Source organism: Platalea leucorodia, assembly GCF_965183815.1.
Source record: "Platalea leucorodia genome assembly, chromosome: 8".
Lineage (NCBI taxonomy): Eukaryota > Metazoa > Chordata > Aves > Pelecaniformes > Threskiornithidae > Platalea > Platalea leucorodia.
The window spans coordinates 27,655,648-27,679,781 of NC_138830.1; the positions used below are offsets into that span (position 1 = coordinate 27,655,648).

The window sequence follows — 24,134 nt, forward strand, 5'->3', positions numbered from 1 at the left end:
AATTTATTTCGTATCTAATTTTCAACACTTTTTTTTTTCTGGTTTCCATGGTAGCCTGTAACAAGAGGATTATACTTCAGTTATGTGCTGTGTAGAAAAATCACTTTATTTAGCTCTCTGATAGTTCACTGGCTACTTCCTTGGGGGTTTTTTTTGAGACATAACAAATCGTTCCATATACATCTTCTCCGTCCCACATGGAATTTTGTAGAGACTTCTCATAACCCTCTTTTTGCCACTGTTATTAATTTCATTCCAGTTACTTCTTTGTATTAAAAATGCATCAATTGAGATCATATGAATGTAGCTTCGCTCTTTGATATTTATGACCTAATCTTAGGTCTCATGGTTCTTACCTGCTAACTCAGCTGTGACAGCCAACTTCTACCCTAAGTTTCTGAGATATCTGCATTCAAATGAGGCCTTAATGTAAACAGTTTGCTGATAAGGGGCAGTGGTTGGGTTCAGTGGTTCACAAGGTGTTATCAGAGTAGAGTCGTAACTATAGGGTATAAGCTGTTTGGCCTTGAGAAAGACAGAGTGGCCTATAACAATTGTCAGTTAGTTTACCTTTGCATATTACTTTATTGCTCTGGTTGTCAGTTACTTTGGCCAGTGATTACTTTGTAGTGCTACTTTGCATATTATGTATATAATGCCATAATTATTTCTTTTACCTCCTTAATTTTGGCATATAAAGTTAAAATTGGATTTAGTTTTGACAGTGCTTTTGTGCATGAATGATAGCTTAGTAGACTTAGTGATTACAGAGGTGTTTAATACATTTTAGGGAGAAAAAATAATCAGAAGTTGGGGAAGGAAGGAAGAATTTTAACACGTTCAAAGTGAGTCAGTTGATCTCAACTGCATACTAGAGTAATATTAGTATAGTACAGTATAATGTAATGCATATTAGTATAGCACACTTTCGATTGTAGAGTGTATTTAGTGTAGCATACAGTATTAATAGTTGAGCTTACTTGCATTGGCTTTGCTCTGATTATGGCTGGTTATAAAATCAAGAGCAATACTATGGACCAGGTTTAATACCTGAGCTGTGGAGATGTGAGACAAGTTAGAGAGAAACTGCAGGGCTTAGATCTAGATTTAACATGCACAGATGAATATCCCCTAGCTTTCTTTCAGGGAAATACACACAGAATTGATCTTACTAAGTGGCTAACGTGTCCTAGTGCTCTGAAGGAAGACTAGGCAACCAGTTGCTCTTGGGAAAGGTGAGCATCTGCACTTCTCACCCCCTGGTAGTGTTCCTCTGCCTGCCAGTGTTGAGCAAAGCTTGCAGTTCATTCTGATTAGAAACAGTGAGAGACGTTGCACTATTTTGAAAAATGCATTTAACCCCTGGGGTATTTTGAGGCTTTGATCTCATGGAAGCAATGTAAGGTGGCAGGCACTTTGAAAATGGGCAATCCTGTATGCGTTTCTTTTAGTTCTTATTAGCCTGTAATAAGAGCAAAAAAGTACTAAATATCCTAGAAAAAAATTAATTACATGCATGAGATCTCATTAATAGGGAAAATTCAAGGGCAAGGGGAAACTGAAACATCTGTAACAGCGGAATGAAGGACAAAGAGGTAAACTTGTGCCTTTAAATGCAGGAAAGTATAAAGCAAAAGGAAGAAATTATGGATTCCGAAAATTACAAGAAAGGAATGTGTTCTGTGAGGGCACACCTACACAGATGAGCTTAGGAAGCAGGAGAAGAGAGAGGCAGATGTGTACATCCCAGTGGTTTAGCTTTGCTTCAACAGCCAAAATAGCAGTATACTCATTTCATCTGATGAGTGTGTTGTGGGGCTGCCTTAAGCTGCTGCAGAATGATAGAGCCAGAATATACTGCTGAACAGGGCCAGAAATTAAAAATGTAACTCAATTTTTGAATATTCTCATCAAGCAGTTGATCCATAGTATAACACCCTTTGGTGTTTTTATTGTGGACATCAAGGAAAATTTCATCTGGGAAGGACAACAAAGCAATTACTAGACTGTGTTGACACGGAGTTACAGCTGAGAATGTAGTTATGCCAAAAAAAAGGGTACTGTACAGAAAGTTCAGCATTATGAGTAAACTTAAAAATGTGAGCATATTACAGTAAAGACATCCTGATATTAAGACTTTGAGACATCTTAAACTGATAGTGGGGGAGAGGGAGCACTGAGAAACCTTACCAGGAAAGATTGCCTAAAGTGCTGAAAGCGGGGGGGGAGGGGAGGAGAAAAAAAAAATTCTGAGTGGTTTGTTACAAAATATTGAGAAAACTAAATGCTCTTTACAAAATAGAACAGTAGCTGTAGGTTATGTTAAAATATTTTATTTTACCCAAGAATTGCTTTGTTTTTTCCACCAAGCTGTAAGACACAACCAGAGGAGTAAGGTGGCTGCTTTACTCTGTGGCTGCATAAGTGGTGTTTTGCATTTGGATATCTGCAAAGAATAGTATTAGTGGTATGATAATACTTGATGTATTTACAGGGCCATTTTTAATTTGAGCAAAACACATCATTTCAACTAATTCTCATATTAAAATTGGTAAGGTAGAGAATCCAAAACTATCTGAGAGGAGATTGCAAATAAGTATTTAAGCCATTTTCCAGATTAAACTTGACTTACTTGCAATGTTCATCTGTGTTTTTCTTTTTTCCTTTTTCCGTAGTGGTAGTTCATTAATTTTTCCCCTTGAGTCCATTATCTTTGTGTTAATTAAAGTACTCAAACTCTTCATTCCCCCTTGTATTTCATCTGCTATTTATGACTATTTGTCTTTCAGCACTCTTCAGTACTTGCTGCTTTATCACTTATGTAAAGTTTTCTTTTTCTAGTATTATTAAGTTTACATAGGTGTATCTTTTTTTTTACATTTTGCTCTCAAATACTCCCTAGTGAATCCTAGACACCCACTGTTGAGAAACAATTTATATTTTGAGCTTTCTCAGTTTTCTGCTCCTTTTTCCACATTCCCACTTACATTTGTCTGGTCAACACTTGTTGTGATTTGTGTGTGTTCCAGCAGTTTATCTTTTCTCAGTTCTGAGGTGACAGTTCCCTCTTTCATTATATTTTTTAGAAGCATATCGAGAGTTTTACTGATTTTGGCTCTAGTATGTGCTCTCTTTTTCTCTTAGCCAAGCCAAAACATGTTGAGCAACTATTCATTGTGTTGTTTTAACTTCACTTTTAATATGATGCTTCCTCTTATTTTTCCATAGTAGCCAAGTTCCAATTGGGGGGGGGCGGGGGGGAGGAGTTTTTCCTCAAGGGCTTTTTTCTATAGGGATTCATCTAGATTTTCTTTGTAAATCCCTTGTAAATAAAGATCCTGTCTCTGCTCTGTAAATGGCTAATCCAGACACAGTCATTGATATAAAAAGCTTTTGAGACAGCAGATATCTGTGCCGCTCCCTGTTGGGATTTTTTTTTTTTTTTTTTTTTTCCAGATAACATATTACATGTTTAAACCATAGCTGTTATCGATTTTCTGCTCCTTCTCTCCAAATTGCTTAATGACTAGGCTCAGAGTACCTAGAAGATTTCTTAAAGTTCATGGAATGGAAACTTGAAGTTCTTAATTTTGTATAATAGATATATATTTGCAATAAGGAAAAAGCAGGACTCTAGCCTAAGCTCTCTTCTTTACCCTCTCCAGTAAGGAAGGGCTAATTCAAGCTTTTCCCCTTTTTCTTAAGTTTAGGTTTTTTTACATACCCGAAGGAAGGTGTTAGTCAGTGTGCATGCAGTTGCAATTGTTTGTATGCTGCACTTTTGTAAATCCATCCATGAGACTGCAAGATAGATGCCTGGAAAATGGAGAATGTGCCGTTATGGACCATCTTTGAAATAGTTTAAATTGTCCAGACACTTATAGGAACTCGGAAGTGAAAGAAAATAGCAGTCTGCAGCATCCTACCAATTCCTCTTGTAAGACCACCCGCTTTCTTCCTGCACTTCCCTACCTAGTTCATTGGCTGTAGCAAGAGCTGCACACATCTGAGATACAGTAATTTCACCTACACAACTCCTGTTCACTTCCAAAACAATTCTATTTTCTGTTGCTGATGAAGCTAGACAGAGTAGTAGGCAGCCTGTAAGTTGGTGAGTCATCAAAGTTTACAAACAAAGAGACTAAATCAAGGTTGCACAGAGCATCTTAAGTTTGGCGCTTCTTGATTTCTGCTTTAGTTTCTAAGCACAAAGATTATGTAATTTTTGTATGTGATTTCTCAAATTCTTTGTATTTCCTTAGACAAAGAAAAGCTTCCATACATGTCTTCAGATAGTCAAAAAGTAAAATGCTAACAAATAAAAGAGAAATTTTTTTCCTAGCAAAGCAGGAAAAATAAGTATGTGAAAAAGGAGAACTTCTCTCATCTTGCATACTTTTAAATGATGAGAGAGAAAGATAAAGACATTGCTTTGAGCCAGCTCAGCTATATTTGCATTGTCTTTTCACAGATCATGGTCAGTAAATGCTTTAGTCTTTAAAATACTCAAAATAAGTGATTTCATGAGAAGCAGAACTAATGAAGAGTGATTTCTAGCATATCTGTCTTGATCCACTTTACCGAATTATACAGAAGCTGTTGAATGTACTCATGAAGCGTCAGATACTCTTTATGAGAGATGATGTTCTGAATGCCATGTAACTCTAAAAAAAGATTTAGAAGAGGCTTGTAACTTTTTGGAAACTAAATGAGCTTTATAGACCGACACTGCTGGGGAAGAGGTTGGTGTGCTCCGGTTGAAGCTTTTCTTGAAGAAGCAGCAGCATTGACAATGTGAGCGTCCCTGTCTTTCTCCAGCCTCGCTCAGAGGCTGAGAGAGATTAACGGCGATTGAGGTCGTGGTTCTTACGGTGCCTGAATGACCTCTTTGGCTTCTACTCAACTACCTGCTTTTGTAAAATTTATTGGAACATTTTATATCCCAGATCAATCAGATTTGATTTAAACAAATAGTTCAGAATTTATTAAGTAGCATACTTACAGATGGAAATGCACACAAGTCTCGTTTCCTTCTTTCAGATTAATAAAAAAAGCATAGAAACTTTTGAGGTAGGTGGTGGCTTTAATTTAATGAGGGAAATCAGATGTTTTAGAGATAAGTTGTTTCAAAGACATTTCTATATCTCCAGTCTTATTTTACGAAGAGCACCAGCTTTCATCAAACCGGCTGTTGAAGTGCTTCAGCTTTCTGCTGCAGCTCTGCTTGCAGTGCTTACAAAGTATCTATTTTACTGTTGTTTAACATGTCTGATTTTTTTTCCATCAAATAAATTATATGGGAAGATACCAGTCAGTGTTTGCCTGGTGGCTCTCAGAGTGATGACTGGGGAATGCTGAAAAGTAAGGACTGGCTCTGGGAAACCTGGAGCTATTTTGGTCTGTTTGGTGGTGCTATTGCTAATAAGATTTGGCACTGTATAGATGCTGCAAATGCAGACACTCCTTTTATGCCCCATCCTTTCCTTCCGCATATTGGAGCAGCAAAGAGTTTAAGTAAAATTATAGAGGACCTGTACCAAGTGTATTTCTTCAGAGCCATATTTGAAAATATCTCATGCAGTTAACAGTAGCTTCCTTGAGGTAAATGAAGCAAGATCAGTTGTCTCAAGGGACAAGAGGCAGGTGAACGAGAAGCGGAATATGGTGGTCCTTCAGCAGCTGCAGGGGACTCACATTTTTTGGCCTGCTGAGTTCTGTCAGATGTTTGGCAACACCCAGGTGTGGCACAGCCCACAGAAAGGCCTGGCCTATTGCTTTGAGGGAAGTGGTGATATAAAGGATTCTGTTTCTCTCTTTTTTTTCTTGTTGCTTTGTTTTCTTTCTTATGAGGTACTATTTTCTGTGGAGTCTAGAGCCTGTCACATCAGTTGAAGATCTCTAGATAATTACTTCTCTTTTTGTAATTTTTTTTAGGACTTCTCTTTCATCTTCCCTTCTTTACTACTTCTGAGAAACACTGAGAAATAGGGCTAGAAATAAGAGTAACAGAGGACTGAGGAAAGGATCAATACTTCATCAGGGGAAGCAGAAAGACTGAGGGAAAGAGGGTGGACCCTGACTATATAATCCTCCTGTGATTGTCTTTTGCCTCCTAACTTCCTGGTAAGTGGAGGTACCATGTTTTATGGAGTTTTGTTTTATGTATTGGGAGAAATGTAGACATTGACTAACAAGAAATTTGTTTCTCTGATAAAGAAAATATCCTTTGGCAAAAACGTGTATGAAGGGGTGTTGAAAGTTGATGGTATGTCTGTGGGTCACTGCTGAGCTGTCTTGTCAGTGTGAACCTGTAGGTGGGACAAGCGCATTCATAGAAAGTAGAAGGAAGGATGGACTTCTAAAGTGAATGTCCTTGCTGGGTCAGAAAGAGAGCTTGAAGTTCTTTGAAGCAGGAAATGCGGATAAGTGTGATGTGGTTAAAAGAGTCTGCCTGGATTTCCAGGCGGCCTTCAGTGGAGTCCTCACTCTCCTGAGTGAGAAGGTGAGAGAACAGAGCTGCTCAATCTCAAGAAGAGAAGGCCAAAGGGAGATCTTACTTCTTTCTTCAAATAATGAGAGACTAGAAAGAAGGTGAAGCCAGACTCTTCAGGCATATCCATAGTAATATGATGACAGTTAACAGATACAAGTTGAAACATGGCAAATTCCCATTTGACATAAGGGAAAACATTTCTGCCATGAGGTGGTCAAGTACTGGAGGTATAAGGGCTCAGGGGGGCTGTGGGATCACCGTCCTGGGACATACTCAAAACTCACCTGGGCAGCCTGATCTAGGCCCTGCTTTGGGAAGGGTTTGGACTAGGTGGCAGTCAGGAATCCTGCCAACTGAAATTATTCTACAATTGTAGACTTCTAAGGAAAATAAGTAGCTGTGAGTTTGTCCTTGCATGGACAAACATTTGATAAAAATTGTAAGAAACAGAACAAGAACAAATCATCTGTTTTAAAATAATAATTGTCTGTTTATTACTTTCAGAATTGGTAGATTAAACCTTTTAGCTATCCAGAAGAATGAATAATAAAGAATCTGTAGAATATGAAGCCTCTTCCAGTATGGTGGAATAGAGATCTATTATTTTTCCTTCGAGGACTACTCAGTATTTTTGAAACTGCTCTGGGGTTTATTGTAATTGCTGTGAAATATTGTAGAAAGCACAAAGAGAGTATGTTGGTACATTATAAGTACAAAGTACTGGTACAAAGCAATTGGTCTTAGCTGAAATCAGTTTATCAGACAGATTGCATATTTTCAAGGCCTTTGCTATTATATTATTCCACAGTTGAACTGTGCATTATAACAAGAGACAGCTGGTACCAAGCTTCAATTCACACAGCATGTACTCATAACACGTTGATACAACCCAGGACGAGGGCTGTGCACAGTGAACATAGGTGCAGTTATGATGCCTGTGGCCTGTTGTTAGCGATGGCAATAATATTTTGACTCTGCCCTTGCCTGCAAACACAGGTATGCTCTATTGGTGTGCTCATGTTTGGATTGTCTGGCTCTTATCCTCTCACTGGGCACCACTGAGAAGCATCTGGCTTCATTGTCTTTGCGCCCTCCCATCAGGTATTTATGCACACAGATAAGATCCCCACCCAAGAGCGGGGAAGAGCTTAGGCCCGCACTGGGCCTCTCTCGTTACAGAGGGAAGCTTATGTGGTTGCATGTTAACAGCGCAGGTGATGGGTGAGTCTAGACGTGAAAACAGTCTTTGATAAAAGCACTCTGAAAGAGCAGATATACCTAAATGGACTTATTTCAAATATTTACGTTGTATCTTACACTTAACTTTCAGCTCTACCTCCAAACTACCTGTGTTTATATTCCTGGATTTGAGTAACTTCTGACAGTGTGCAGCCAAAGTCTGGTTCCATATATGCAGTGATAAGCTGTAGTTACTAACGTTTTGCTTCTGGAGCCTGCCGTCATTGTGAATAATTTGAAACTATAACACCTTTGCTTGGCAGTGCTCTGAGGGGCAAAGTTAAGAATTAGAAATAAAGGACAAATATATTAGAAAAAAAGTATTTCTCAAACTTACATTGCACCTGCATCTTGAGCATTGAATGTAGTTCTGACCATCCCACTTCCAAAAGGATATACAAAATTAGAGAGAAAAATCCAAGGAACAGGGAAAAGAATGGCAAATAGAGGAATTTTTCAATCTTTGCAAAAAAAGATCCCAGGCTTATCAAATAAAACGATCAGGCAGCAGCTTTAAAAATAGAATGAGGTACCTTAAGGAATATAGAGCTAAACTGCAGGTTTCATTGATGCATAGTTCTGTGGAGATGAAAAGTACAAATGAATTAAGAGATGATAGATCCACTAGCAGCTATTAAATCCAATAGTCACAATGTGGCTTAACAACCTGCAGTTCAGGTAAACCCTAAACTACTGCCAAATGCAAGATTTATCTAATGATGACTTATACTTGCACTTTTCCTAACACCTAGTGCTTATTACTGAGTACAAAAATCCATACGTTACTTTTTGTTTCATCAGATCCATAAGGAATGCTTAACAAATGTTTCCTTACAGCACATGTGCAGCAAACTGCAGCAATGAGTAGTGCTCACAGAAATAAATCTTGGAACCAGTACTAAGTAAACAGCTGGAAAGTTTCAGAGGAGCATAAACCCAAGAACAGGTTGGAGTCAGTGCTTTCCCTCTCTCCTCAAGCATAAGTGTCCTCCTTGATCACAGACTTCTCATTCAGCCAAAGTGAACTGAGGCAATGCAGGGCAGGATGCGGCTGCTGGATGACTGCAGTTGTGGATACTTCCAAGTGCAAAAGCCTTAAGACATTGCCAGGAACAAAGCACTGCCTTTGCAGTAGCAAAGGCTCCTGAGCTTTTTACTCATGTTCATGTCATTTACTGTTCAAGTCTGAAGTTATCTGACAAAAAGGTGGGTGTCATGTGAGAATTACTACTTCAAGCCATCAAAGCATGAACAGATCTATTTTGTGAAATCATTCAGTACAAATACTACATTGCAAGTTTAGTGACTTCGATTATTAATTATTTGGCTTCTGTTACTCAGCCAGTGGCATTAACATCAAGATGAAAAGCAGCTTACAGTTTACAAATGCAAATACTGTAGAGCCATATCAAAACAGTATTATCTGGCTTAAACTCAGAGTAAGGAAGTTTCCTTTATCAAAATTTTAAGACTTGAACACATGAAGTGTACTATCTTTTGATGCACTAAATTATGTAGGCCTACTTCTTTTTCTACTAGTAGTTTGTGGAATTAGCATGCTTTTTTCCTGAGGAGCATTATTTGCCATTTTATCAATTTCATTACTATGAAATCCTTTGGCAGTGTTGGCTGTCAGCTTTAATTCTAGCTGTTCTAAATAATTCTGTCACCAGCAAACTTTGTCTGCTCCATTATCATCCTTTCTGTCAAAGCATTTATATCTGCTATTTAGCATATTTCTATCAACACCGATGCTTAGAAAGATCTCTTGGTAGGTTCATTCCATTTTGAAAAATGACCATTTTTTTCTGTCTTTGCTTCCCTATCTTTTAATCTGAAAACTTTCTTTATTACTGCATATCAACTTCTTTAAGAACTAAGATGAGGGAGATCATTATAGGATTTTGAAACCATATGTGTTGCATAAATGTATGACTTTTAGCTGCTTATTGATGCCTTATGGAGCCTCAAGGGGTTTGTGAAGCATTACTTCACAAAAATAACATCAACCCTTGAATAGCCTCACCAGTTCCGTAGTACATCACATTCCAGCCTGGCACAGCAATCAGATTTAATGGTATATAGTTTGGGTCACTCCTGGATTCTTTATTTTTCCCTTTTTTATTCTTCTGACATTCAGGATAGTTTAAGCAAGTAGCAAATTCTCACACATAATTGGAGCTTAGGAATTTCATAGGATTTAGTTTCTTTACAGTAGACATTAAGTTTCTATTGCTTTTTGTTAAAAGAATGTGTACTTTTTTTTTTTTTTTTGCAAAAAGGGTAAATAACTGGATTGTCATTGACACAAGTCCTTGTCCTCCTTGTAAATATTTGAGTGTCTTCCATGTATTTCTTCTCATACCTGTAACGAGGAAATTGTTACCTTCACTGTTATCTTCTGAATGAAATAACATTTTGTTTTTTCAAAGAGATGAACAGTTCCAATCATACAAAACACTAGTTACGTAAAGTTATCAACTTCTTAATCTCATTCAGAACTTGGAACTTCTAAGTGTAATATAGAATTGCTCACTCTAAAAATTAAGCAATTATCCTTGATTTTGGATATCAGAAATAGCAAGGATTTGATACTAAAATTCCACCGTTTCATGCAGTGAGCCCTATGATAGTCAAAACAATAAGTCCTCCCAGCTGTACTGACATTTTTGACAACCTTTATTGATAGTTATTATAGCTATTGACACTATTAATATTACTGACTGTTTTAAGTCAGTTTCCATTTTAGTAAACTTTAAGAGATTATGTTGAGGCTTCCATGCTGGACAAGATGTCTTCCTTTAGGCTGAATTTGTTTGTGAAAGGTCAGCAGAAACAGTTCAGCTAATTTTTCGAATGACAATAAGAAAAAAAGTGTTTTCTTGCTTATGTTTAAGTTACGTAAACCAGAACAATAACAGATTTCTGGGCCTTGTATTATGGAGGAGGTAACATTCAAAATGCTTTAGTAGTGCTCCCTTTGAATGTGCCTCTTTCTGTCTTAGTTAATGGCTGTGTATGTTATATGTACATGCCATCTTTGGGCATGTAATGAGCACAGAGTAGGAACTGTAGGTGGCAGTCAGGCATTGGGAGGAGAGAGCACAAAAGGGCCGTAAGAACGATGAAAGGACTGTAACGACCAAAGTTTCCTCCATTCCGGAACCTATATTTCGTTGCAGATTTTCTCAGCTTTAACATCACATTGCAATAGAGAAACATGTATCTACCTTCAAGTATCTGTTCACGATGACAAGTAACAAATTACTTTATTTGTCATTTTCTCTGCTATCTCATAGAAGTCTGTTCTATTCGTATGTTTCTTGTACTGCTTAAGACTCACAGTGGGGCTAGCACAGTTCTCTGTAATGGCTGTTCTGGTCTTTATCTAATTCCAAAAATTTTCTTGGAAGGATTTTTAGCAAAATCAAGATCTGAAAATTCAGGAAAAGGAGTTTGCCACTAAACCCTTGTCCTGTGTAACATTTATGTTTATATTTGTTCTGAAATCTAGAAGAGATTTCTTGAAAATGTCTAAGCAGTGATAGAAGAGGAGAGAAGCCAGGAGTTTCTGCTGTAGGCGTCTACTATGAACGATCAAAACAAGAAGGCCAGATACAAAAGCTTCATTGTTGTTTTTTAATCAGTATATAGAGTTGTATGATGTACAGTAGATTGTGAGATGAAGGGACTTAAACTAGGAAGGTGCCATCAAGGAGTAGAATATAGCAAGTTAAGGATTGTCCAGTGAATTCTTACAGTGTGGTGGTGATGATTTTTTCGTACAGAAGTTTGGAGGACACAAATGGGAAACACTCTCCTCTAGAGGTAATTCTCATTGGGATGGCAACGTAAATGAGCTCAATCATTAGAACAATAATATTCTTAGTTCTGTGAGAGCAAAGTGAAGAGCAAAGCAATGATAATGGTCTTCAAAAGAGGAAGAGGCTATACTGAAAAATAGATACACAAGTCTGCATGGGACACATGAGCAAGGGAAAAAAAATTAAGAGCTTCCTGGTACAAAAAATGACATTTAAGAATGTGCAAAATAATGTAAAGCACAGGAAGAATAGGAATTATAGCAAGAGAACAATTGTTTGAATTATGTGCTATGCAATGGTCTGAAAATCAAAATGGTATGTGAAAAAAAATCAAAGAATTAACGGTTTCTATTTATTCAAGAATTGCAGGAGCATGTTGGACAAAATCAGAGCAATGCATAAAATAAGTAAAATAAAATTAAGGGTAACAAAATTATATTCTGGTATATAAATTAATAAGCAGAAGGTCAATTAAAGAATTGGACTGCAGCAAGAGAATACACTTTTCTATGTATACTGTGTATCAGGTGAATGGTAAGGCATTAACATTGCAGGGAGATTTCAGAGAATGCATTCAAACATATTTTGGGAACTGACAGATATTTGTGTTTGGTTTGTTGTAGGAAGGTAGACTTAGATGAACCATTAGAATTCTTTTTAACAGTTGCCTGTGATTTTCTGTTTGACAAGGTTTTAATTGCATGATGCCACACCTTTTTTTTTTTTTTTTCTTTTTATTCCTCCCTCCTTGGGATCCTTGCTGATTGATTCAGTAATAGTTCACCGTCTAAAGCTGTTCTAAGGATGAACTAGGGCTATGTCTTTTAGGAAGATACTGGCTTTTGAATACTCTTCCTTGGGGGCAGAAGTTGGGCAATGTAGAGTCCATGCAATAGGAAGAATTGGGGAATAAGTCAATAAAAGGGTCTTCTATTGCTGCATGTGCCATGAAAGCTGAAATTCAACTAAGTGTTTAGGCTAATGTATTTCTAGAATCCTGACTTCTGGTTTCAGTAAAGTGTTTCAGTTTTCAAGCACAGAAATCAATAGAATGTTAGGAGCCCTGGTAGGATTTAGGAGTCTCAGCATCTATTTGGATGTGCTTCCATTTAGATAAATGATTAACGCCTATTGATTCCAATGAGGTAAAATCTACTTCAGTGTTCCTATGTGATCATGAGCAAGCCACAAAAAATAAACTTTTTTACTGGCGTGAGTAATTTCTGATTAGTTTCAGGCAGCTCTCTTCTGGGAACAGTAAATGAAGTGTTACAGAAGTGTAAGTGACCCAAGCTGAGCAGTGAGAAATAATGTGCTCTTTATGGTTTGACTTCAGTCTTTGTTTATCATCTTTCATACAGAGATTTGTCACTAACACTTCTCAGACAATTAAAAACTGCACTTATGGACATTGTAGAAGTGGATTATTTCTTATGGTCTAAATGGTAAGTGGGGAGTAAGGTATAGGAAATGCACATTGAATGATATCAAGGGGAAGAAATATTGCCCATCCAGCCATTCTGTAATCATCATCCATCCTTGCAAGATCTTTATTAAACTTGCCCTCTCTTGACGATTTAAACAGTCAAGATTACTTCCCAGTGCTCTGATCCCAACTATCGACTTTCAGCTAATGCAAAAGAGTACATTTCCTTTTTTATATGATACTTTCCAGTGCAAATCTTCTAGTGTCTTCATCTTGATGCCTTTATAAAACATTCTTCCGGTTATTGTTTTTCCAATTTGTGTGGTTGAGAGATACTTATCAGTCACCACGAATTTAAGGTCCTGCGATTAATCCTTCTTTGGCAGGAGACTTGTGGGCTTACTTTATATCCACTGACTTCAGTCTTGAGCTGCAATTTTCCCACCACTTTTCTTGCATCTTACTCAGTTTGGGCAGGTGGTCCAAAAGAGAAGGGATAAAATTGGCCATGTAGCTTCTGTGAATAAGGGTACCAGAGATTAAAACTGACTATGTAGTATAGTATACTACATAGTATATAGTTTATTACCAACTGTCAGCAGTTTAGATTTCAGGAGTCCATTTACTAGTGAGTAATTTGTTTTCATTAGTAGTGTTTAAATGACTGTGGGCTATAATAACTGGAGTACCACTTATGCAGTGGTTTGTTTCTGTCATATAAGCTTTCCTTTCCTATAGAAATACCAGAATTGCCATATGCAAGAGGCCATTGGAGTGTAGTGTTTGGTATTATGGTCTTCCCTGATTTCCAGCAGTGGTTAGTACCTTCTGTTTGAGGGAGGAAAGGTAGTCATGGGACAACCTGCATCCAAAGAGTACCCTCTTTAACTCCCGGTATTAAAGGTCGGTGGTTGCTCAAACTTGAGAGCTTACACATCTACAAAGCTCTTGGAGATTTTTGTTGTTACTTTTCTTTCACAGGGCTTAGTGTTACAACTGGTTAGTCTTCTCACTATAAATATATGTTTTGAAGCCACTGAGTTTGTGGTATGTGGTATCTCCTGGAAATGTTATATCTTGTTTTGTACACAGCTTTTTTTTTTTTTAAAGTGTATTCATGCAATTTTGTATAGGCCCTTTTAGTCTTCCTCTTCTCTAGTTGAAATAATGCTGTGTCGTCTGTATAGGTTTTTTTCTTTTCACTTTTAAAAGCCAGGTTGGGTGACATGATTAATTATTGACAAGTTAAATTGATATCTTGTCTTTAGCTGAAAGTTAAACTGGAATTTTGTCATTAAGGAAGTATACTTACAAGTCAGCAAGAATACTTTTTAAAACACAATGTTTGTGAATAAGTTTTTGAACTGAGAAGTTAGTACTGAAGTGGAACGGGCTTCTCAATTTGTTAATGGACTAAGACAATTTAAATCCTCTTCACTAAATACAGAGTGAAAGCTTCGTGATAGAGGTAAAACTCAGTTTAGAAAAGGATAGAAGACTAGTAGCAACATGAGTAAGGCAGAGACTGTAGGAATGCGCTCCACATCTTCCATTGTATTTTATAGAAAATCTGTTATATTTTAAGGATTCACTTTAAAATGGGAGAGTTTAGCTTTTCACTAATTATAAAAACTACGAATTTCAACAGTGTTGACCATTGTAGTATTGAAATATTGCAATGACACCATGGAATGTGTTGTGAGCAGAGTTTTCATAGTCTATTTACAGTGTGTTAAATCAGTTTCCCAGAAAAATAGACAGGTCAGGTGGGGGAAAGGTGGTGGTGGGAAAAGCAGTCAGGCCAAAGCTATTACCTACTGCCAGAGAAGCAGAAATGCTCATTTTGCTTGACATGACTTCCAGTAAACTTTGTCATAAAAAGTGGAGGAAAGAATGAGACATGACAGTGAGTTGCTAAGTGCTGTTCATCTTCACTCTTCTTAATGCTTGGTGACACTTCTTCGGCAGTGCTGAGCTCTTGTCCACCCTGGCATCCCTTGGAGATGTCAAGAGTTTGTTTCATCCTGTGCATGCCCGTGCCCCATGCCCCCAAAGAGCTGGACCATTGCTCGTTTGGAAGATGTGTGTAGAATCTACACCAGCCTTATCTGTAAGTGCTCTGCACAGTGATCAGTAGAAATCCTAAAGCGCCCAGGAGATAGATGACGCTGTCTCAGTTCTAGTCATGGAAGGTAAAAAGCCTTTCCATGATTCAAGGGAAACCACCTGTGGTCTGTAGTCCTGTTTGCAGCCCTTCCCCTTCACCGATTTAGTGGGGAGGTTCCATGCATCTGTGACACAGTGTGTACAATTTGTTGTCTGATAGTAACATGGAGGGTGAAGGCATCCAGTATGCACCATCAGCTTTCTTTGACCAGTTACCGCATGTGCAAAGTTGCTGAATTAAAGCAGCAGTGCTTTAAGCAGTCACCTCCTGAAACAGATTCCTTGAGAGAAATTGTTCAAGGAGAAATTACACTTGACTTGACTGTGAAGTAACACGCAGGAGGTCATTTAAGAAGTAACAATATCTGAGCCACTAAGTAATAGTGACCACAGTATAATTGCATTCTGTATCCTCAGGGAGAAAAGGATATAGAGAACCACAACAGAATTATACAAAGTTGAAGGGAGATTTGAATTAAGTGAAGTGCATTAACAAGGAATTTTAGTTGTGGTATTTTTGCTTTTTCTGACAAAGTAATATGGTTATATATTATGTGGAAGGTATTTAAGGTTATTAACAGAAGTCATAAACAGATAAGAATAAAATTAGAATCAGGGCTATAAAAAATAAAATAACAAACGTCAGTGGGTTACTTATTCAATGAGGGTTATATTGCCATGAGAGGAGCAACAAATGACAGCACGCAGTGAGAAAGAGGTTTTAATGCAGTTGAGGTGGATTTCTAAGAATAGCCGTCCACTGTTCAATACACTGAGACATACTGTGAAACTATTCCACTTATTCAAAACAAAACTTTCAATATTGAGAGAAACATTAAAATATAGCTGCATTTACAGGTGATATCAAAGCTGATAAAACAGGTTTTCAACTGTCATATTGTAGTATTCTCTTGGGTTTCTTGTTTTACATTAATATATTACATTACTAATTGTTTATTAATAATATGGAAATTACCATGCACAAACTTAAATCACCATTGTTTGAACTGAGGTTGACAGTGTTAACCCAGTATGAAATAGATAACAAGTAAATATTATTTCATGAAGAAGCAAAACCAATTCAAGAATTCAATATTTAAGTTGTGTTGTAAAATGGTACCCCTACTAAGATATAGATCGTTGGTGTGCTGTAACTGTGCTTGCATATTTTGAAATGCCTATGTTTCTAATGCTTGTTTTTCAAGGAATGAAATATCGGAATTAAAAGATTCTCATAATATTTAGTATACTTAAATTATCTTTCTTTATCCTTTGTACAGGGACTAATACTATTAGCCGTTAAGCTTCTATTATGGTTTGAATTTTTGGAGCCATGCAGTGGATCATTAATCCAATTGAACTTTTTGCAAAAGCAGAGAGACTTACTCTTTGTAATGTTAATGACTTTGGGATGAATTTTATAGCTCTGCATTTCGCTTAATTTTTCTGCATTTCCTCCATTAACAAAAGAAGATTGTGAAGTGGCAAAAAGAAGATCGTGCAGTAGCAAAAAAAAAAATGTTCTCTGTGTTGACTGGTGCTATATGGCTGGATATTTAGACAATGTCTAGTTGCAAAGGCAGTAATGTGTAAAAATATTTTATTTGTTTATACCGATTGAATTTAGGATCAAGTAACAAGAATTTTCATTTATTGCTATTGTGTTGTTATATTTTCAATTTTGGTAGCTTTGTTCAATTTACAATAAAAAGTTAATCCTATCAGCTTTGCTGTTTGGGTAACAAGGGGGAATGGCATAATCCAAATGAAGGAACAACATAGATGCAATTTCTGCTTTTGGTCCCGAGCTGGCTCACATCTTGACTGAGCCCTTTGGAGCCTTGGGTTTTGCAAAGCCTTGCTGACGGGTAGCACTATATGATGCAATTGTGCTAGCTCTGGTCTGCAGGTGCTGTAGCTTCATTCCCACAGTGCTGTGCCTAAGTCAGTAAGCTGTTCTGGTCCTGAGCTAAGCAGTTTGAAAACCACTCCTGTGTCTCCGCATAGAGATCATGGTATATCTGTAATCTGGGTGACCCAACATAAAAAGTGGAGAATTACTAGTAGTGGCTGTGGAACTGAAAGATGGTCTTCATTTTATTTTGCACACAAATTTAAAAACAGTTGGCAACTGCAGACATGGTATGAGTGCTACGTTGCTATCACTTCTGTATCACACTTGCTCAGTTGTAAAGAGTAGAAAGATGGAAAATTTTACTAACTCCTCGTCTGATAGCACTTTAAAGGACACATGATTTTTTTTTACTCTCTTCTTCAAGAGACAGTCTTGTTCAATGTGTTCCTGTTATTATTGCTTTATATACTCTTTCATATGTATTATAGAGCTGTAAGTTTAGCAACAGAAAAACGTTGGTATTATGATGTAAAAAAAAAAAGAGTTGTGTTAATTTCTTTTGTTCCTTCATTACATTACAGGTACTGTAAGAATTGAAATGTTCAGGAACATGCAGAATGCAGAAATCATAAGGAAAATGACAGAAGAATTTGATGAGGTATAGTACACAAAGTGCTTTAAACATTATTAAATATATTACATAATATACTTTTGTTTTAAAATAAAAATGCAGTGGGCAAGAAACCAGTGGATAAGCAATGTCTCAGTATGAGAAATTGCATTGACAAGCAAAGCAACGATTTAAACTATTGGATGAGGAATAACAAGCCAGCCTGAGCTTTAGGAAAGAATAATAATGGAAAACCAAAAAGTGATAAAATAATTTGAAAAGGTAGTTATAGTCACTTGTCTTGAGAAGTCAGGGTCGTGGATTGAGTAGGCCCTGGATACTGAAATACTGGTACTGAAAAGTTTGTGAATTAGCCAGTTTAAGGGCATAAGTGTACTGTCACACAGAAGCATGGAGCAAGCTCATATCTGGTGCTGTAAGAGAGCCTAGCCAGGTCTGACTCTGCAAGAACTAGCCTCGGTCCGTGCTAGCCCTGGTCTGGATCCGTGTAGACCCTCATAGATCTTTGTATGGCTTTAGGGATATCCTTGTCTGTCCGTATTCTGGGTATTAGCTTAATAAGAGGAGCTAGTAAGAACAACTGTAGAAAGTTTTCTCATCCCACTGAAACTGGTGGTGGTACTCTGGATTCTGAAGTTCACCTCTTGGAACTGCCATCATAGAACAAAGAACTCCAGATTCCTGAGACAGGACTGCAGGCTTGGCATTTGCAGCATTCTGCTCTGTTTTCTGGGTGCAAATTGATGCTTTGTTCATTTGAAATGGCAATTTAAACCAAATAGTAACTTGACGTGAAAATTACCATTTTGGAACAGTGATACAGAAAGACTCTTTCAAAAGATCTAAGCATTTTGTTTGAAACAAGTGCATTACAATTCAGATTGTGTATCTTCTGTCAAAATAAAAATAAAAATGTTACTAATGGTGAATGCTTTTTAGCTTTGAGATTTTTGAACTGTATTTTCTTTGATTTTTCATGTATAAAAACCTTAAATAGTCTTGAGTGTTCATTTTGTTTAGTGATGAAAACAAGTGCTAAAACATGAATTTTCTATAGGACAGCAGTGTCTTTTTCTGACCAATTCTAAATGGAATGCCAAGGCTGTGATTCAAAAAGTTAAGCAGGAAAACTATAAATGTGAGCACTGCTATTTTTAGGATTTTCTTCTGCAGGATTTCCATCTTGTTCATGGCCTTGAACATGTTTAATTATGTACTTAACTGCGGCCATGTGGAAGCTCATTTTGCTGTACTCAGGTATTCAGTCATGGCCTTTGCGTACAGGTGGGTTAGGGTACAGTGAATAAAATTAAGGTGTACAATGACAAACGAAAGGATTGTATCAATTCATGCTACATTCTGGCTGAATTAGCCATGGTTAATAAAATGCAGTGAATTTTTACTAGTGTAAATTGAAAACAGAATTGGATATTGTCTTGGGTCTAGCCCCATTGTACAAAACAGAATGGCCAAGGCACTGTCCAAAAGCCAAAGAAGATTGATTTTGCCCAAGGGAGGATTGTCTCACAGTTGGTGGAAGAAAGTATTTCTCAAAAAAACCTTTTCAAAAACTGTCAAACTTTTTTCTCAAAGGAGAAAAAAACCTCTCTTCCTTATGCACAGTATGAATGTACATATAAGCAATATATCTCAAAGAACTACAGTTACTAGTACATACGCTTTCTTTCTGCATTACCTAAAACTTTTCAGAACTTTTACAGTTCTAATAGAAAGTTTCCGTTCTAGCTTCTGCCTTAACACTTGAATGGATTTGTGAAAGAATTTGTGGGTCTTAATATAAAAGCGTGAAATTGTTAGTCTTAGACCACAACCCAGTGAATATTTTGAAATCTGGAATAAACTCATACCCTGTTAGCAGTGGAAAACATTTTAGAATTTAGTGCAGTTTTCTACCAATGTTCATATATCAGATGATCACAGCATAGTAAGTTTATAATTTTTATATGACCTATTTCATATTATATGTTATATGACCTATGTTCATACTGCTAGTCATACTATTTCAGATTGGTCTGTCTCTAGCAGGATGTCATAGTCACAACAAAGACCTGCCAAAATAAAAGCTTTTAGAAAAAGAGCAGCTTACATTACTCTTCAGGGTAAAACATAACGAAACAAACAAAATCTTTCTTGGTCTTCAGCAGATCGTAAAATTGCAATTGCGATTGGCATAGCATTGGTACACTTTTTCGCCCTCTGCTTAGTGTCCACCAATTAAAGACTCAGAACAACAGTCATTTGTTTCTGGGAGAGCTGTTGGTAGCAGACACCATTCGCCAGTGACAGTCCTTTGACTAAAGGCACCACAAGCTAAATTCGGCAGATCTGCATGACCCTTCCCATCCTTTCTTTTCTTGCTGGAGAAAGGAGAAGAGAACCCAGGCAGATCTACTTGCCTTCTTTCAGCAGTGCCATTGGCTGTGCTCCCTGACTCTGTGCAGACCGACTAGACTAATTCCTTGAGCTCATCCTGCCACTGGATTTCTTTTTTTTTTTTATGTCTATAGTGAGCAATGAAAGGGAGCCAGAAGGAGACCAGCAGTGGTGGCTGGGCTGAGTGGTCATCCATTTTCTCAGTAAAGCACCACCATTTTCTGTATAGCTGGGAACAGCCCTCAGTTGTTCATTCTAAATATTGCTGTTGGCATTTCACCTGTGATACCTCTTCCAGTACCCCAGGACTCCCAAATCCCAATGTCCATCCCCCCATGTCATCCTGAGAAAAGCAGTTGCCTAGGGCTGTTGCCACCAGAACATTTCCCTTGCCCTGCGGTCCTCTCATGCCCCTAAATCCCATGTCAGTGTATGAGAAGGTAATGGTCAGACTGCGTTGGGAGTGAAGGAGAATGAGAAAGTTGATGACGCTCTTGTCAAAATAATTAAGACAGTCTATCAGCCTAACCCACTTTCATTGTCATCTTTAGATTGCCATTTTCAGATGGAGACTATCCCCTTGTCAGCATATTTTCCTCCCCGTATCAAAACGTACCTAAGATGCCAGGTCTGTTGTATCAGATTAGGGTTGAAAGGGGCTAGTGCTCAGTGGGACATGTGTGTAAGGGGTATAAAATACCTGTTGTCGTATTTGTGACATGATAACTAATTTCTACAAGTCTAGATGTAATAGGAAAAAAAAAAGTACACGTGTAGTATTAGCTAGGGGAAAATCTTGTATTATCTATTCATTAGCACAATATGCTGCCCAGAAAATATCTTGATCTCCATTGAAGATGTTCAGATTTGCTGCTTTCTTTACTTTTTCAAGATCATCGCATTGTTCTGTCAGTGCTGCAGTAATCAGCTGGCTGCTGGTCCTAATTTCTGCATTTCTGGCAGGGATTGAGGCATTGATTTTCCTCATCATGTGTGGAGGAACACTTGTGCGGGACTTAAACGCTGGAAATATCTTTGTTCGTTGCTGCTACAAGTTCAGTTTGAGACAGGGAATTCCACCGACATCCATCTGCTGCACTATTTGGGTGCTCGGCATATGATTACAGGCATTTTGTAGATGAATTCCCTCGTAATTCTTGTGCTAGAGTTAGCAGGTGAACAAAAACTTGTTTTGCTTTGAGTTTTCTAACCATAGGACCATCAAGTATCACGTCAGTGTCATTGATATATCACATTTTTATTGGTATTTGAGAGTAAAAGATCCAATAAAGTGGCTTTATTTTAAATTTATTCTTCCCATTCCAGCCAGGTGAGATGTTCTTGGTGCAGTCTTCACATGCTTTTTGAAAGGACTGTTTAATATGTAAATGTAGGTTAAAAATACATCATACAAATGTGAGTAGTTACACACAGCACTAGCAATTCTGAGGATCTGTTCCAAAAAATTATATATACATATCTCTAGAAAGCATATATTATGTACGTAAGTTCACATGCAGAGTTCCCACAGGTGCTGTGCAGGCAGGGACTTGGTCTGGAGATTATTTGTGAAAACAAGGTGTAAGCAGGGAGAAGAAATGGAGTCTGAGGTGTTCATGTGGAGTTACTGTCAGAAAAACATTGAGGAGAAAGCTTTAGCATTTTAATTTTAGTCCTAAATATGAATAAATCTAAGACTAATGCAGGGCTTGTATTTACATGGCAAGACACTGTACCCTGCTGAAATTCAGCAGCAAGAGCATTAGGCATAAACAAAGAACAGTTCGAAACACATGACACAGCTATGATACTGCTACGTAATTTAGACTGCATTTATCTGTTTTTCTACTACATAATGCTTTGGTCTGATGTACAGTTCTGAGGACTCACAGCAACAGTTGCACATGCTAGGAGATATCTTTATACCAGGAGCTTTATGTACCTGTGAGCTGTTTTTTTAAACCAAAGCTCCTGTTTCTCTCAAATTGGACATTCAAAGTTAGAAGTAAAAATATTGCTCGTTAAGATAACGTCATTCAGCATTGCAATGAATGAGACAGGTCATTAAGATTGCCTTATAATTTTGTCTTTTTCTAACATTTGAGCACTTGTTGTTGCAATTGTAATCATTATTTTAGTACGATCGAAATGTGTGTGATTTGGTTAAATTTGATAGACAGGGTTTTTTGCTGCAGGGAAATATTGTTTGTGAAGTTTAGGTAAAAGATTATTTGATTACAGCTCCTCTATGCTTATATTGCTGGCTTTACATGGTTCAGTCTGGGTGATAAGACGAGTCCCGAGAGAATATAAGTGCTTGTTCTTCACAAAAACACAGAATAAATGTGTACAAATGGATTTAACTTTGATACTGCTGACTTCTTATCTTGGGGGAGAGATTCAGGATGGAGCATTATTGCCTTGATGTTTTGGATAATCTGGAATTGGCTTACAAATCGGGTGACCAGGGAGATTAGTCTATTTAGTCGTCTTCACTGAAGGGGGGAAAAAGCATTTTCTAATTATAGGGAGGCAGTCTCACTGAAATGCAATATTGCTTGAAGTGAGAATAGTAAGAGCAGACTTGGAGAGGAGTTAAACTTAAATGAACTGGGTATTCACTCCAATCTTGCAATAATCTTTGGAAAATGGGATGCGTGAAACTGTCTGGGGTATATGAATCTGTAGTAAAATTTCCATTATTTCTATCAGAAGGCAGGTTTTACCGCTAGAAAAAGGGTACGTTTATAAGATCAAAAAAGGGCAGTATTTACTTTCTGGTAAGATCTCAATTGTAAACTTGAGTAAAGCAAAGTTTGTGGGGAGGGGCAGTCAATTGATTAGAATATTAAATTAAATTAGAATATTAACATGGAGTTGAAGTGGGGATGGAGAATGACACAAAGCTTTAATCATGCAAGCCTTTCTTTAGGTTTTGACCTTAAATACTTTGAAATACACCTTTCTCACCCTTTTCCCCCCACTTCTTAACCCAGGACACAAGGTAAAGAATTGAGTCTTGATGCATATTTTGGACTATACAGAGCTAATATTGCAAGCCTAGAACAGTTATAATGAAGTCTTTGAAAAAGTGGGTTTATGCCAACAGTCGTCTTTGTTTATTGAATTAGCTTAGAAACTTAGACCGTGATGGCTACAACAACATTAAAATAAATTAAATGGGGAGAATTTAATACTTAATATTTTCATTTTCTTGTTCTTCAGGATAGTGGTGATTATCCACTTACCATGCCTGGGCCGCAGTGGAAGAAGTTTCGATCCAACTTCTGCGAGTTCATTGGAGTGCTCATTCGACAGTGTCAGTATAGCATCATTTATGATGAATACATGATGGACACAGTGATCTCTCTTCTGACTGGTTTGTCAGATTCCCAGGTCCGGGCTTTCAGGCACACCAGTACATTAGCTGGTAAGTAAGGTAGTGCAGAGAAGAGTTTTCTTCAAAGGAGTTGCTACTATTTAGCCAGTTTGAGAATTACTCCTAATTTTGATTGAGGTGGAATTTGACCAGCACTGAGAACTCTGGAAAGCTTGATCAAATCCACATACCATATATGGTATAACTATACTTAAAATACACTGTTTCGTTCAGAAAGGAATATGCTGAGGCACTTAATCTCAGAGTTTCATGTCATACCCAGGGGCCTCCAGTGAATCCTGTGAATCAAAAGTGGCATGCTTATATTTTGTATTTTGTTATTAGTTGTTCATTTGTTGTATAGAATATCTTCATAATGTTGTATTTTAGAGTACAAATTTCTTCTAAATAAGTGCCAGGAAAATTGTATTATCAAAGAATTTCAGTCCGCTGAAAAATAAAATCTGTGCCTTCACTCTTGAGAAGCGTTAGGTTTGGGAGCACTGGGCCATAGTTGTAGGTCTCACTGTCTTTGCCTCCAGCCATGCTGCACTTTTCAACACCGCTGCCTACATCTAAGGAAAGCACTGGGTATATCATTACATAGAAATAAGCTTTTCTAGAGTATATTTCATCAGACCTGTATAAGATGTCTCAGGTAAGATGGATGAATTGCTCTCTAGAAGTAACTATTTTTCTCCAATTACAAGGCAATACTAGGATGGCT

At 37.4% G+C, this 24,134-nt stretch overlaps 1 protein-coding gene across 1 annotated transcript in view; it reads left to right on the plus strand.

Annotated features, from left to right (window-relative positions):
• The window catches only part of STAG1 (STAG1 cohesin complex component), a 201,993-nt gene that overhangs the window by 87,126 nt on the left and 90,733 nt on the right, over nt 1-24,134 (plus strand). The window contains exons 6-7 of the mRNA XM_082320218.1: nt 17,585-17,661; nt 23,254-23,458. Coding sequence (XP_082176344.1) covers nt 17,585-17,661; nt 23,254-23,458 — 282 coding nt within the window. The remainder of the gene's footprint in view (nt 1-17,584; nt 17,662-23,253; nt 23,459-24,134) is intronic.